This window comes from Xenia sp. Carnegie-2017, unplaced genomic scaffold (assembly GCF_021976095.1).
Source record: "Xenia sp. Carnegie-2017 unplaced genomic scaffold, XeniaSp_v1 HiC_scaffold_2, whole genome shotgun sequence".
Lineage (NCBI taxonomy): Eukaryota > Metazoa > Cnidaria > Anthozoa > Malacalcyonacea > Xeniidae > Xenia > Xenia sp. Carnegie-2017.
Window position 1 is genome coordinate 5,698,777 of NW_025813482.1, and position 15,645 is coordinate 5,714,421.

A 15,645-nucleotide genomic window follows, 5' to 3' on the forward strand; every position below is an offset into this window, starting at 1 on the left:
GCGAACTCAAGAACATCGCTAAAACGACGGTCAAGTTGTTCAAAGAAAACAAATGTTTTCTTTAACTTTCCGCTTTTTGATTACCACAAAATTGGACTCACGTGTATAAAAAATCGCAAATAATAATTTAACTATTAAAATGGACGAGTTTGAGAAATATTTTTGAAAGAAATGGCCAATATGTATAAGGGTAATTTTTGCGCATTTATTAGTAATTTATATGGACGCCATGCGTGACCGCGCGCTCGGCCCAATGTTTTTGCACCCCTTGCAATATGGCTGCGATAACCTTGAAAAGGTCTATTAAATGGCGAGAGCCTGCATATGATGAATAACGATCAAGGTTAACACCTGACTTATTTTTAGGTTTTCATTGTTTTTGTCTGTCGAAGTCATCATATATGTCAGCAGATCATTTTGTTTCACATTGTTAGTGATGTCCAAGGCAGTTAATAATTCTGTAAATAGACAAAGTTTAAATGTCAAGGAGAAATTTGATCTCCATATACAAATTAACAGAATCATCAGCCAGAACGTGATCAGATACATAGAAGCATCAATTCAACAAACAGATGAAAATTTTTTTGCAAAAAAATGAAGTCTTTCATCGTTTATTTTATACTTCTTGCTTCCTTTCCTGTTAAAGTTTCAAATTCAGGTAAGATAAGGCATTTATTATTAAACTTTTTACTTATCACTTGAAACTCATTATATATATTTCAATATAACTTAAATAACTTACTGCATAGCTATAACATAGCTATATCTAAATAAAAAAAATATTTTTAAACTCAAAGTATATTTTGATTTGAATTTAAAATGCGCTTGATCTTTGTGTAAAGATTTATTGTTTTAATATTGTGAAACTAGTATAAACAAGTATAAAGGCACTTATATGAATACCAAACATTCTCTAAAATGCCTCTTAACTTATACTCTAGATTAATACATTGGCAGATATGTTTACCTAGCACTCAGGTAAAGGATGTAATAATAAAGGTTTTGTTCACAACAACCAACTCTGTCTCATATTGTGGAATATGTATTTTATTTTGACTTCAGTAGGTAGTTTGAAACGCTGTCAAACGGTAAAACATTCTTTAAGGGAATTGCTTCCAATTATTGCAAATATTAACAGTGGCAAAGCAAGCCCGATTACTCATTTTTGGTGCCTTTTTGTGTCTTTATGGTCACTGTGAAAACAATATATTTCTAAATTAAGAAAAGAATAATGACTCTGATAATGATCTAAAATTTACAATAGCCAGACTAAAACGTTTGTGCTGGCTTTGCTGTTGATTAGTGAGGCACATCACTTGTCAAGGCTTTTTTTCTGTTATCACAGTCCATTTCTGACAAAAATATTCTATGCGTAAATGCATTAATCGACTACAAATGTAACAAAAGTTTTATTTTAACTACATGCTATATATAATACACACAAATTTGACCTGAATTTAGTCGTACGTACATTTATTTGAGGATGCGCTGCAGCTGTGAAACATAGAACTCGACGCTTTATAATGACAAATCTTCCACACGGTATAAAATTTGTGTACGATTATAAAGATAAATATTCTTATATGTCGGATAAGAATATGAAAAACAATGTCTATTGTAAGCACATGTTCAATTCAAATAATCTGAACTCAAGGATATAATTTCATATGTCGTAGAAATTTTGACCCAATATATTATATAATGCCACCGTGTCCAAGAAGCCACCATGTCCAATTCTACTTTATTATAACTTGTGAAAAACACTTTGTGGGTAAAATCTCAAAAAGAATGTTCGTCAGAAACTAAATTTAAAATCAAGCATGACATAAAAACATCTGCCCGAAAGGTTTTTGTGGTCAAAAATGACCACACTGTAATGCAATTAGTCAATCTCATTTGCTACATGTTGAAAAAATTAATTTTGCACTAATTTTCAGTGACAATACAATATAAAGATTGATATTTAGAGCCTGATTACATGAAGCATTTTCAACCCCGGGGTTGAACTCAGCCTTGTTAAGTGGGCTGAAATTTCAGCCCTGCCTGCTCCATGAATCCTAATCAAATACAATGCGCTATTACGTGACAGCTTTTCAACCCCGGTGCTGTACTCAACCCCGTCGTTAAAATTTCAGCCCTGCTTGAGCTACCCGGGCTGAAATGCTTCATGTAATCAGGCCTTAGATTAGTTCAACTCTTTTCCGCATAATTATAACAATGCCTAATTTACGATACAGTGGCACAGCTATTTTATAAAGTTAAATTTTTATCTTGAACTATAGAACTGTATCCCAATAAACCATTAGTTTAAGAGAATCATCTTATTACAACTATTGCTTATGCATACATAAAGTTGAAATAAAAGTCGTATAGGTAATCGATAAGTTGATTACAATAGAAATTTACGACTTTACTAAGCTCATCTGTTTTAATTAACAGAGCTTTCCAAAAAAGGAAAGTGCCCTTTGGTTTACGAATCTGATCACAACTGCAAGCGAAACTTCGATTACCAATGTTTATTGGATTTTGACTGCAATGATACCATGAAATGTTGCCGTACAGCATGTAAGCAGTACAAATGCATCGAACCAATCAGAAATAGAGGTAAGGGGGAAATAATTAAATTGACACAGGTTCAATTAGTGCATGGCGAACTTTTACATAGTCCAAAATTTTACTTCTGCTTTGCAAATTTTTCAGTTTGCACACTTAGCAAAAAAATCAGGACTTTTAAGATAATCTAGGCTAGCAATTCAATAATGAGGGGGTTAAAAACAAATTTCGATAGCGTAAGTCAACAGCTGGCCAAAGTTGCGTTTAGAACAAATGTTTTTGGGTTTATGATCTCCAGCATGGCGGAACTACGCAACAATTTTTTCCCGAACATTCTTTATCTTGCAGCTATTTGTCGTAATGAAAGCACGAATCTCAATTCTTGTGTGTAAACAAAATTTGTGCGCAATTACTGTATGTTGATTGTTAAGAGACTTTCAAGTTGAAATTTGAAATTATGTTAGTGGGCTAAATGTTAAAGTATAGATCAGCCTTTTTTCCCCTTTTTTTCTCTTAACTGCTACCACTAATAAGACGTGGGTATTTCTGCATTTGTACGGAGTAGTCAACATAAATTTCTCTATGCCATGACCAATCTGACTGATGGCGCCTTTTGACAATTATGCACTAAGCAAATAGTCAATCTAAGTGATAATAGAAATGTAATAAGAAATCTATTTTGCAAAATTACAATCTTGGTTTAAAGTTTGCAGCAAACTGACGAACATTGCGTTCGTCTTGGACGCATCAGGAAGTATTGGACGAAAATCTTTCGAAAAAAGCAAAGATGTGATTAAAAAATTGCTCCAAGTTTTTCCACACGAGGAAGGCAACAGACATGCAACAGTGGTTTACGGTGGCAAGCCTTGGATCGTGTTCAACAATATTAGGAAACGAAGCAAATATCAAAAAACCAGCGAACTAGTGGGTTTAGTGAATCGCATTCCTTACAACAATGCACCATTAACGCGAACTGATAAAGCTCTGAACACTATCCACCAAGAAATATTCCCAAAACACATAAAATTTCGCGATTACAGACCTAAGGTAATAAAGAAAATCTTACATGAAATTATTTTGCAGCCAGATTTTTCCATTAAGCCTTCCTTACATGGACTATTCAGCACATATTTTTGCCAAAAATTATTTTTCTTTTTTTAAGATGATTGTATTGTTGACTGATGGAAACCAGAGCACTCCACCTTATCACGATGGTTTAATGGAAGAAGGGAAAATTCTAGATGACCAAAATATCAAAGTTTTTGGAGTTCTGACAGGCGAACAAAAAAATCTCAACACTCTCCTTCACCTTTGTACCAACGATCAATTCTTGTTTCAGCCAGAATTTGTTGAAGAATTAGCTGAGGCCATGAAACACGAAACTGAATATTATTGTTAACAGCTAAATGGAAAGTGAAATCCTTTAAATTTGTTAAATAAATTTAATTTCTTTATTGCATCAGAGGTGGTAATGAGTCAATAATTTTACTAACACTTTCATCGATCAAATTTACAGCAAAAAAATAATAATTGGGGATAACAATATTCATACATTGACTCTAAATTGTGCTTTATGCTCTCCATCAACGTGCCTTGTTACCCCCAACTTTTAACATATGAATTCCTCACCAATATTATAGATGCTTCATCTCAGTCCATCAATTACACGGCATCGTCAACCCCTGTAATCAACCACCATCCTTTGTCGTCTTCAGTATCCAGGGGTGGCGTTAGAGAGGTGCAGGGGTTGGGGGCTACTTCCCCCTTGTCAGGGAAAAATTGACAACTTGTCGGGGAAGGAACGGTATACATGTAGAAGACGGCCAGATTTTCGTAAGATTTATCAAAAGTTGGTTACAATGATCCAGTGTTGATATTCAAAATTTACGAAGCAAAAATCTGCGATGAAAAACAAGGGTTCAATCATATCTTTTTCTCACACGCAACACAGTTAAGCTCTGAGATGATTCCTTCTCATCTTTCTGGTAAAAATGTGAAAATGAGGAGTTATACAAATTGGGCTGTGATGGTGATAGTTAACAGACGGTGAAAACAGATGACGATAGATGACAGCTAGTGACGGTGGATAACGATAAGTTATCGTGGATAACAGTAGACGAAGGTAGGTTACATGAATTTACAGTATATGACTTTAGATGAAAAAAGTGACGACAGGCAGTGGTGAAAGTAGGATTTTACTTCGGGAAGGCAAAACACCACCCAAATGCATTACGCACTATTTTATAAAACTTACATTTTCAAGTAAAACCCTTAGTGTTGAAATATTGGGGAGGGGCAGTCACCCCCCTCCCTTGCCGTTCGTCACCTCCCGCAAGAAGGGCCTCTTGCCGTTAAAACCTAAACCGCAAACTGCAACATGTACTGCAAAGCCAAGATCACGTGACTTTTTGCTGTTTGCCGTCACGCCATCATTGTGAACGCGCAACGTTATATGAGACGTGGCACGATTGTTTATCAATTTTGCTAAAATGATTTTTCCCCATATACCCATCTCACGTTGCACGCTCACAATGTCGCTCTCAATACTTTATCTATGTAAAAGTATTCATAGAGTTATTTATTCCATGGATTTATTTTTTTATCTACTTTTTATAAGAAAGCGCCAGTTTTTGGTACGCAAATCCAAGACACAGGCACACAGCGTTTTGCTTACATGACGAAGCCTGAGCAAAAATTTCATCAAGTTTCTTGTTAAAAAATTTCATCAACTTATTTCGTGCGATTTGAAATATTGACGCATTTGGCTCAATGTTTGCACTTCATATAAAATAATTACATGATCGCAAGCACAATAAAAGATTGCTCGCCAGTATAATTAGTTTATTACTGGCTATAATTAGCATAATTACCATATCACCATGCCATTACCATGACATTACCATATGAATATTTAAATTTTTATTTTGGCGAATTCCCAACTCTTTGTTATAACTTATGTGCCTAGCCTGAAATTTTGGTTGGTGTCAACTTCTCCTCATCACTTTTGAAAATTGATTAGTCTAAAGCAATGTGGCCTTGGTTAAAGGAAGAGCTATGTGTCAAAAGGTTTTCTCTACGACTTGAGGATCCACAGATTTTGACTACGTCACCTGTAAGTTTAATGATATTACTGTATTTGAGTAATAACGAAATGACGAAAACAACGTTAAAAATTTTGTGCTTTATGTTGAAAAAACACAAAGAGAGATTTTAGCCAAAATTATATAATCACATATGACTATATGACTAACTACTGTAGCTTGAAAGTGTTTAATATCTCATCCAGGTTCTCCCTACTTTTGGTTTGTTGATTCTACGGTTAGTCATCACAGTAATCTGCATTGCCACATTAATTTGGAGTGGAGTTGATGCTGGGAATGACAAATGGTTTATTTACCTGACAAATTGGTCTTTTACCTTATTGACTATGGCATTTATATCTCTAACTTTACTCTCAATTTATGGCACATACATGACTAATAAAAATAAACAGAATTTGGTACAATATGGAACATTTGAGACATCAGTTGAGGCAGCTCGTAGGCAAGAAGAAAATTTCCAACCTTCCCTTAATAACAGGGGAAATGCTGTACAGATATGTAAATGGTATCATAAACTTGCTTGGCTTATTTGCAACATTGCATTCTGTGTTGCTTTCATTGTTAGTTCGGCATATTGGCTATTTCAAGCATCCAATGTTGATTTTATTGATGTGATTACACATGGTTTTAATTCTGTCTTTGTTATCATTGAGCTCTTACTTGGTGGGGTGCCAATACGATTGATCCATTGTATTTTCTGTAATGTTTATTGTGCTGTGTATGTACTATTCAGTGTCATTTACTGGCAAGCAGATGGATTAAATGCCAGGGGAAAACCTTACATTTATAAAATTTTGGATTATGAAAACCAAAATGCAGGAGTAACCACTGTTCTTATTTTATCTTTGGCAGTGATAGCCCCTCCATTGTCACAATTATTTATGCTTGGCATGTACAAGTTGCGTTGTCATTGGTATCGTAGACGCACTAATCCGAGCTCAGAACATGTTATTTCTTTGTAATTGTATCTTAAATTTATTTTTTGGATTTAATATGCTTGATACTGCTATTTTCTGTGTATCACTTGCAAAATAAGGAAAAATAACCATGATGATTTTTGCTTAACTTATACTAAATGCGTAAGTATCCATTTTAACCGTTAAAATAAATATTGCTTAATGTAAGAGATTTTAAGGTGATTAAAAAATATACCATATTATTTGTTTCAGTTTGCTTATGTATGAATTTGTGCACATTTCGTTTGGCTACAATTATCTCAAATGTTAAATTGAATCCATAAAGATCAACATGGAAAAGCCACCCTTAGCCTTCACTTTGGAAGTGTAATGTTTGAAACAGAATACACCCCAAGATGATGTTTTTTGAATACTGCTTATAAGATTAACAAGGGAGGGCCATGTATACTAAAAAGTTAGTAGAACATCAAATTTTTTTTATAGTTATAAGAAGTTATGGCCAACTCATAATTAAGAGAAAAAGTAAATGTTAGATTTGCATGCTTACGCTCCTTTCCAGTGATGACGATTTCTAGGCATGGAGGATTGGAAATTGTTTTCATCAACTAACCATGGAGTGACTCATACAGTTTTCTACTTCACCTTGGGAGTATGGAACCATGATCCACCATGTAGTGAGATGAATTATTTTGATCTAAACACAAATTCTTTCATGAAGCATTGCATGAACTTATTGAATAAAAAGCAAGGAAAGTAAAGGGAAACGTTGATAAATTTTTGATGTTCACCACGAGTGTTTAGGCTTATCTAAAAATGGCATTATGGCAATCATCAATGAAAGTTGTAAATTAATATGACTCAATATCTTTGAGAAAGATGCACTAACAACATTGGTACCTTCTGAGAACATTTATCCACTTGCTTTACTTTTCCCACAGAATTTTGCTTTTGCCACGAGTGTCTTCTTTCATATCTGATGTGTAGTATTGCAGCGATTATCTTAAGAAAAATTTACAACTACCCACGCACTAAATCCGACGACATCTTAGGGAGAAGACAGATTGCTGTTTTATGGGAAGTAGATCGGATCATAGGATGATTTATCAAATTTAGGTCTCTAGCATTTCCAACCATTCGGAGAACACACTTTAATAATTGTACAGAATTGAACCGGGTTATTAAAATTGATTTAAAGTGGTCAAAGCTCAAATATATTTTTGTTTTGCTAAATTTTGTAGTTAAGGTAAAGGTGTAAATTAGGTGTTCAATGCGATTGTTATATCTATCGAAAACTGGATTAATTCGAAAATTTAAATTATAATTAAACTAGCCAACAATTTCAACACTAAATCCAAGCAAAGAATTGAGAGCAGAATACCAGCAAAGGTTTGGTCTTGGATCACAATGAGCAAAGAATACTCATGATTGCTTAGTTTGATTGTAAAGTATTAATTCAAACGCTTGTTGCAAAGTTTATGTATAATCCTATCAAACCTCTAATATTTTTTAATAAAACGAATAAAAAGAAAGAACCGAATTAGGTCGAGTACATTCGAGGTTCTGTTAAAATTACGAGGGTTTGAGTAAACCTGAAAGTGGCAAAGCTATGTGTGTTGGTTAAGATATGTAATGAGGAAAGAAGAGATATCGAAGATGACAGTGTCAGGACAGAGTAGAAAGGAATGAAATGTAAAAGATGAATAGAGGTGAGGTGAGATGAAATGAGAAACTTTGTGATGATAAAAATAAGATGTGATGGAAAGATTATTTAAGAAATAAAAGATATTTACTGTGTTTGCACAGGCTTATGCAAACCGAGGAGACCTTTGGGAGAACTCGAGAGCAGATCAGTGCATTCCCGAGACCGAAGGTCGAGGGTTGCACCTGCTCGAGAGTTCTCACAATCCAGTGCAAACACGAAAAACATCTTTTATTTCTTTTATAATATAACAATAATGCGAAACAGACAACGATTTGCAAATTCTCTTTGACTGATTGATTGTTATGATTGATTTGATTGGTTGAGCTCAGATGTGTTTTGCACAGGCTAATGCAAACACAGCTCTAGACCAATTAGCGCACGCGTTTCGTTGTGTTTATTTTATAAAATGGAATAAAAAACGCGCTGTGGCCACCCCAAATATGTGGGCAAGCAAAATGTAAAGAAGATGATGGCGAAGAAGAAGTAGAAGAAAAGGACGAAGAAAAAGAAGAAGAAAAACAATAATAAGGAAAAATAAAGTGAATAAAATAAAACACAACAAACAATAAAGTACTAACTGATATACAATGAAAACAACCACAAAACAAATAGATGATCTAATCTTATTAACTAAAACATTTTTAAAAAAAGATGTTGAAACGTCGAAATGCCCTTGAAGAATACATCGCTCTCACCAGTTTTAAAAACAGCTTTCCTCGTCTTCTACGGAATAATCTTCCAAATTTATAACGTTTAAACAAGCCTCAGGTCGTCTAAGGACCAAATTTCTGTCAAAATCTTCATCAACTTCAGCAAAGACGCAGTCTGTGTCACTTTCCGCAAGTGAATCCCTTTCTTCCGTGAAAGATCTTTTCTCCTAAATACATCATCAACGAAGGAAAATTTTTGGTAAAAATCAGATAGCACTGATCGCAATATTTACTTAAACGTTTCACATCATAAAAAATATACCTCTTCAACAGAACACACTGTAGTTAGACTTTCTTCTTCAGCCCATGCATTCAGTAACACGCGAGGTTTATTAATAGAGGTCACCGTTTCATTGATTGGCTTAGGAAACTCGTGTAAGAACAGAGTAAATGGAAGGCGTCTACTTGATAAATTAGGTGATTCTATTTCAGAAATTGTAATCTTTGAATCACAAAGTGAAGCTATCGAATAAAGATTATCATCCACTTCGCACAAACTCTCTGATGAATGCTCAAAGTCTCCTTTCTCTTTCGTTTGTTTCTGATCATCATCACTTGGAGCACTCAATTGCTAAAATGTAGTTGATATCACATCATAAGAAGGCAAAAACACAAAATAGTGCTATAAATTCTTATGTTTTGATATTACACGCTTTATATACACAAATACTGCCGTACGTTTATTTAATTAATTTAATAAACTTTGGTCAGAAGTTATGCACAAAGGGCTACGAGGCACCAACAGACTTTGACCATGGCCCTGTTTACGGTTGCTAAATTTAAAATATTTATTAAATATTATGGACTTAAGAAACATTGATTAAACATGAAATTTAATTTTAACTGTTCAAATCTTAAACTTAACGAGTTTCAAATGCTCTTTAATTGTAGATATTTTCAAAGAAATAAAATCACTTCTGGATCATAATATCGCTTAAATTGACCTTGGCAAAAAACTAAAAACGTTTTGTCTTTTGTGTCTGCTTTCAAACAGAGTGTTAAAAATTAAGGATAAGAAACGAAATAGTGGCAATGATCTATGAGAAGTTGAAGTGAAGACATTTAGTGTAGCAAATTAAAAGTGGAAGACTTTCTTAATAACGAGTTTATTAAAAAGACAGACTAGTCTTGGTTGATATTTATTGAATTCAAAATCTCAGAAGTATAAAAGCACAGGTAATGATATGCTAATTAGAGTTGGCTGCTGTTGGAATTATAATGCTACATGTTTCTCATACACATATTAGGTACACCAAGCACAGGGGATAAGCAATATTGCAGTTCCTTTCTTCAAGTCATTAACCTATTTCCAATATTACCCTACCCTTGCCAAATATACGTAAAAGTTTTAAAAGTTTCATTGTTATGATTTAAGCGTTTACACTGTACAGTTACCAGTTAATAGTTCGGAGACTCATAGCTAGTGGTAAATTTTTTTATTCTTACTGAGCTGGATGACACTGTAAGTACTTAATAAGCTAAGTTTCATCTTTGTTTTGTCAATTTTATTCTGCGTGAACTGTTTTGTTTTCAGCTCTCTGCAATTTATTCTATGACCCGAAAGGTGCTTGATTTAGACGCTTACTTTATCTCATATCATCTCCTTACCAGCCCACATCCTAAAATTTTTTGCACCACACTTGTAAAAAATATGAAAAGTTTGGGGAAATGTTATTTGGACTTTATATTTAGTTCATGTAGTAATATGAAATGTACAGCATACTCTTTACAATAATAGTACTTGAAAGAATTTTAGAATGTAAACCTGGGCTGTATTGTTGTATGTGATTTTACGTAACTGTACTGATGTAATGCACAAATCAAGATTTATCCTTTAAAACTTAACAAGTTCGTTTTATAATGAAACATTAAAACTCTTTAAGTTTTTAAACGGCATAACGTTTGCCGGTTATTTTTGGATTAAATCCGGCATGCAATTTTTCAGATTTTTCAATCACCAAATTACCAATTTTAGCAGCAATTGCAATAGGGTTTTTGAAGCTATAATAAAAAAGTTAGTAAACAATTTTATGCGTCTGAGCTAAAAGAATTCTTTAACGTGTGGCAGGGTTGGGGGGCCTCATGCTGAAAATCTGCAACGGGCCTCGCGCATTGTTATTCCGGCCCTGCCTTTCATATGAAAGAATCAAATGTGTACAATGTTTTATAAGATGTATACAACGATGTACAATATGTATAAAACATTTTTTCATGATCAAATTACACAATCATGATGAGGGAGGGCCCGAGCAGACATTTTGTATAATAATACATCTCATCAGAGTTTTTCATGGCATTTTCAAATCTTAACAATGTTACAGCTTTACCACTTATACACTCACATTTTGCTGAAAATGTTCACTCCCGCAGAAACTGTCATAAGAGCTAACATCTTCATCTTCAACAATCTTGGGCGGAAGGCTTGCTTCATTCATAATCTGCGCCAATCGAAAGTCAAGTTCACTTAGTTGCTCATCCAGTTCTTTAAATATGTAACTCTAAAAAAAACAGTGTGTAATAAAAACATGACAAAATTTCAATAATAAAGAGGGATACATTTGTACTTGAAGTAATTTTCTTAACTGCAGTGGCAGATATAGGGTGCGTAAAAATAAATTACTGCAGCTTATCTTTGGATACATTTCCATTTCCAAATAATGTCGAACTTTACATGCAACGAACGCATTAAAAAGATGAACTTCCTCATTATTATCGACGTTTTAGTTTTAGTGTACAGAGATGGATGGAAATATTCTAATATAGCAGCGGCTCTAGTGTACAGAGATGGATGGAAATATTCTAATATAGCAGGTAGCTTTAGTGTACAGAGATGGATGGAAATATTCTAATATAGCAGGTAGCTCTAGTGTAAAGAGATGGATGGAAATATTCTAATATAGCAGCGGCTTTAGTGTACAAAGATGGATGGAAATATTCTAATATTGCAGGTAGCTTTAGTGTACAGAGATAGATGGAAATATTATATTATTGCAGGTAGCTCAAGTGTACAGAGATGGATGGAAATATTCTAAAAGTGAAATAGCTCTAGCAAGCAGAGATGTATGGAAGTATTCTGACAGTGCAAGTAGCTTTAGCAAGAAGAGATGGATGGAAACGTTCTAACAAAGAAGGTTCAGTGTATGTAAATAGTTGGAAATATTCCAATGTGGGAAGTTGCCTATACGTACCATAGGAACACGTTTTGAAGCAATCTCCTCTTCTCCGTTTTTTTCACGAGAAAAAAGAGAAAAAAACCTATAAAAGTTAAATTATGTATGATAAATGTTTTCATAAGGAAACATGCAGCTATTATTAAAACCTGAAATGGAAAACTCGTTCATAAACTCTTCTAAAACATACATTTCAATTTTCTTCCGTAGATACTGCTTGATAGGCATTTTCTTAAATACAGGAGGGCGACATGTTATACTTTTCACGTGAAATTGACAAAAAATTGCCTTTATCTAAAACGATATGAAGACATAGACGCTCAAGACGGGAAGTTGTGCATGCATATGGAATTACGCAGAAATAAAAAATGTTAAAGGCATTATATAGTTTTCATTTGAAGACTAAATGTTAAAAGTCTACAACAAAAATGTCAGTACAAACTCACCAGACTATTGATTGTTAACATAACAAAGCAAAATGCAATAACGTAGAGAACAAAATAAATTTCATCAGAGGAAAAATTATTCTGTATTAAATTGTTTGAACCAGCAGATCGAAATGTTGCAGCTAGCATTAATAACGCATTCGCTAATGAAGTGAAATTCTTTAAATCAAAAAAGGCATAAAACACAGCCACGTGTGCAAATCCGATTAAAACCACAAAGATGCCAAACTATAAAAAAGACAAAAGCACAATTCAAATAAAAATATCATAATACCTACTGCAAAAAGTTTCAGAAAAATAAAACATTTCTTTGACTAAACTATCCCGAATGTGTTAATGAGCACATGCGCAGCTTTATGGATTTAGAACAAAATTGGGTTTTTAACACTCGGTTTGTAAAGCTGTTTGCATGCTTGCGAAACATGTAAGAGACATTTTCAATCTCATTTTTTTTTTAAATAGAAGATGAATGTCTGCATGACGTATGAGAAAGTCATATTAACCTTGGAACATTAAAATAGCTGCAAATAATAATATAATTTTCACAGGATATGCTCAACATGCAGATGAAGTATAATTTTCATTAAATCTTACAAGGAAGAAGTGTTGTAAACATGATTTGTCACAAAATAATGAAAACATTAAAAACAAAGATACTGCAAAAAATAAATTATAAAAAATCATTGAAGACAAACCATAGGAAACTGTAATGCTGACGTTAAGTATTGAACTGTTTGAACATAACGTTGACAATAGGTATTTATAGCAATGACGTGAGATAGTTTCAATACCACGAAGAACAACATGAAACCAAGTGAAAACTTGAAAATTTCCTAGAATGCAAAATTTCATACAAACTAAAAAGGTATACAGAGATTTTCTAAATGAAAAGATCTTTTAAGGAGGCTCCCTAAAGTTACTAGGCAGGGGACTGGTGACAATTGGCATGCGCATATTGTGCTCATGTCGAGCGGATTTTTTTTCATAAACGCCTGCCGCGCTGATTTCATTGAAGATTTATTCATTTTTCCTTCGGTAAATTTTGTTAAACGTTCGGGTGGATGTTCATTACAACAAAAATTATAACATACTCAAAAAATTATTTATAGAATTCCTCCAATGACATAATGCCTCTTGAATGAACATCAATTGTCACGCAAAAAATCAGAAAAATTCACAGAACCGAAAACAAGTTATGGTCAATTCCTTAAAAACTAGACGATAAAAGTGTAAAAGAAAATGAGACATGGTTGCCATAACAACGCAAGCAGCAATCGTTATGAAGCATCTTTAGACTTTACTGACATTCTTGAATACTTCCACATAGTTCATATTTTTAAAGTTTTAGTGTGTTTGATCAAAATAATGTTGTAAGTGAAGGCAACCTGAAACACCCGAATCTCGGGTGAACTGTAGGGAGCCTCAGTTAACCCGAGATTCGGGTGTTTCAGGTAGCCTCCTTAAACAGGCTGATAGGAAAAAAACACGTACGTATTATGCCAATGTAAAACTACATGAGAAAAAAAGTTGCGGTAAATGAAACTATACCTGATATTTGTGAATGATTTTTATATTGTCCTTCACGTCAGCTTCATATTGATATCTCACAAGGATACTCCACAAATCATATTGATGATTTATCCAGATCCACATCAAAATGACACAGCAAGGCAATGCAATCATTATCAGCGACTAAAAAACCCCGTAAATCTTTCTGCTCATTGCATCAATTAGAAGCACGGAGAATATAGCCTTTTTAACAAACGCGAATACGAAAAAAACAAACATATACGTGATGTGTCTTAAAAACAGGGCAAATTTTTGCTCACGCTGAGCTAATTTTCGCGCAGAATTATTATTTATTTACTTCGAAAATTCAATTGATGTTTTCCAGTAAATGAACACAAAAATGTATGAACAGTGGGAATAAAATTTCAGGCTGGCTTCGCCATGCAGTGAATTTTTAATGTTAATTTTACGCACACATTCCTTATGTACTTACCTCGAGATGATATACGACATCTTTTCTTTTATTTACGTTCATAGTTTTATAGTACAAGGAATGAATGAACAGCAAAAGTGGAGCTAAGGTAAACAAAAGCTAAAGAAAAAATAAAACATTCAACAAAATAGATACAATCCGTGTCATCCAAAATAATAAGTAAATAAGAGCAGGAGGTTTAATTGTTATTTCATATATATTGATTGATTGATTGATTGATTAAACTTTATTAAAAAGAGGGTAACACGTGACACAACAAGTGTGAAAAACTTGTGGCCCTCATATCTACTAAATTGTAAAAAAGCTCTTTTTTCTTTTAGAACTTATCTATCGTGCAGGAAAACGTTTGTGAAAACATAACAAGTTGAAAAGTTTTATGATTAAATAAAAAAAATATCAATGTCATTCTCTATTGTAACAATAATATAATGATGAAAGTAATACTCTAATGTAATTAATACAATAAAGTAACGAACCTGGACCAGTGTCCGCCAACAGTAATATTTTGTTATGTGTGTTTGAAAATTAATCGTTGTGATACTGACAGGTGAACGACTTGACAACTTCACTAAGCTAAAAATAGCCAATAAAGAATACAACTTTAGTCAAAATTCATCACGTACGCACGCGGAGATCTTAAAATCTTAAATTGCATAAAAATATGTACCATGTTTTTTAAAGTAACTCAAATAATATTTCATAATCACACCTGAATAAATGAGATGATCTTGAAAACACAACGAACTGCAACGACATATCCTTTGGGCATTCACTCTTACAGGAATTTGAATAACTGCTTACAAACAAGGAATTCAAACGAAACCAACTATTTTTCTGGGAGCGTTCAACAGCAATGTTTTCCTCTCTTTCTGAGCAACTAACAACAAAAGGAACTTTTATAGAAAAATGCTTGATCTTATTTATTTATATTCAGGTTGAATCGAATGCGCATTTCATATTTGCTATATTGAGAAAAAGCCTTTTTAAAGATAGAATACTTTGTCACAATATATAAAGCTTCAAGATTAAGGACGTGGGACACAA

The 15,645-nt window shown here is 33.5% G+C and overlaps 3 protein-coding genes and 2 long non-coding RNA genes across 6 annotated transcripts in view; 3 read left to right on the forward strand and 2 right to left on the reverse strand.

The window, feature by feature from the left end:
• Positions 1–518: 518 nt before the first annotated feature.
• On the forward strand, positions 519–4,012 carry LOC124440556 (collagen alpha-1(VII) chain-like). The gene is made up of 4 exons (XM_046990952.1): positions 519–658; positions 2,440–2,604; positions 3,260–3,600; positions 3,716–4,012. Exons 1-4 carry the CDS (start codon positions 595–597, stop codon positions 3,950–3,952), a joined length of 807 nt encoding a protein of 268 aa, XP_046846908.1. The 5' UTR covers positions 519–594; the 3' UTR covers positions 3,953–4,012.
• Positions 4,013–5,127: 1,115 nt separating this feature from the next.
• Positions 5,128–7,604, reverse strand: LOC124439914. Its single transcript, XR_006946497.1, has 3 exons — positions 7,469–7,604; positions 7,119–7,265; positions 5,128–5,663 (listed from the first exon to the last, which is right to left on the reverse strand). It is a non-coding gene; the product is annotated as an uncharacterized LOC124439914 (long non-coding RNA).
• On the forward strand, positions 5,491–6,813 carry LOC124439912 (protein rolling stone-like). The gene is made up of 2 exons (XM_046990202.1): positions 5,491–5,665; positions 5,840–6,813. Exons 1-2 carry the CDS (start codon positions 5,582–5,584, stop codon positions 6,614–6,616), a joined length of 861 nt encoding a protein of 286 aa, XP_046846158.1. The 5' UTR covers positions 5,491–5,581; the 3' UTR covers positions 6,617–6,813.
• Positions 7,605–8,882: 1,278 nt separating the features above from the next.
• Positions 8,883–15,645, reverse strand: part of LOC124439911 — a 31,333-nt gene continuing 24,570 nt past the window's right edge. For both annotated transcript variants that reach the window (XM_046990199.1, XM_046990201.1), the window contains exons 46-56: positions 15,311–15,478; positions 15,078–15,174; positions 14,602–14,700; positions 14,148–14,291; positions 13,295–13,432; positions 12,600–12,827; positions 12,344–12,447; positions 12,172–12,238; positions 11,326–11,481; positions 9,246–9,554; positions 8,883–9,150 (exon numbers count right to left, since the gene is read on the reverse strand). In XM_046990199.1, coding sequence (XP_046846155.1) covers positions 8,974–9,150; positions 9,246–9,554; positions 11,326–11,481; positions 12,172–12,238; positions 12,344–12,447; positions 12,600–12,827; positions 13,295–13,432; positions 14,148–14,291; positions 14,602–14,700; positions 15,078–15,174; positions 15,311–15,478 — 1,687 coding nt within the window. In that variant the 3' untranslated portion in view covers positions 8,883–8,973. The remainder of the gene's footprint in view (positions 9,151–9,245; positions 9,555–11,325; positions 11,482–12,171; positions 12,239–12,343; positions 12,448–12,599; positions 12,828–13,294; positions 13,433–14,147; positions 14,292–14,601; positions 14,701–15,077; positions 15,175–15,310; positions 15,479–15,645) is intronic.
• LOC124439913 lies at positions 14,466–15,102 on the forward strand. Its single transcript, XR_006946496.1, has 2 exons — positions 14,466–14,689; positions 14,922–15,102. It is a non-coding gene; the product is annotated as an uncharacterized LOC124439913 (long non-coding RNA).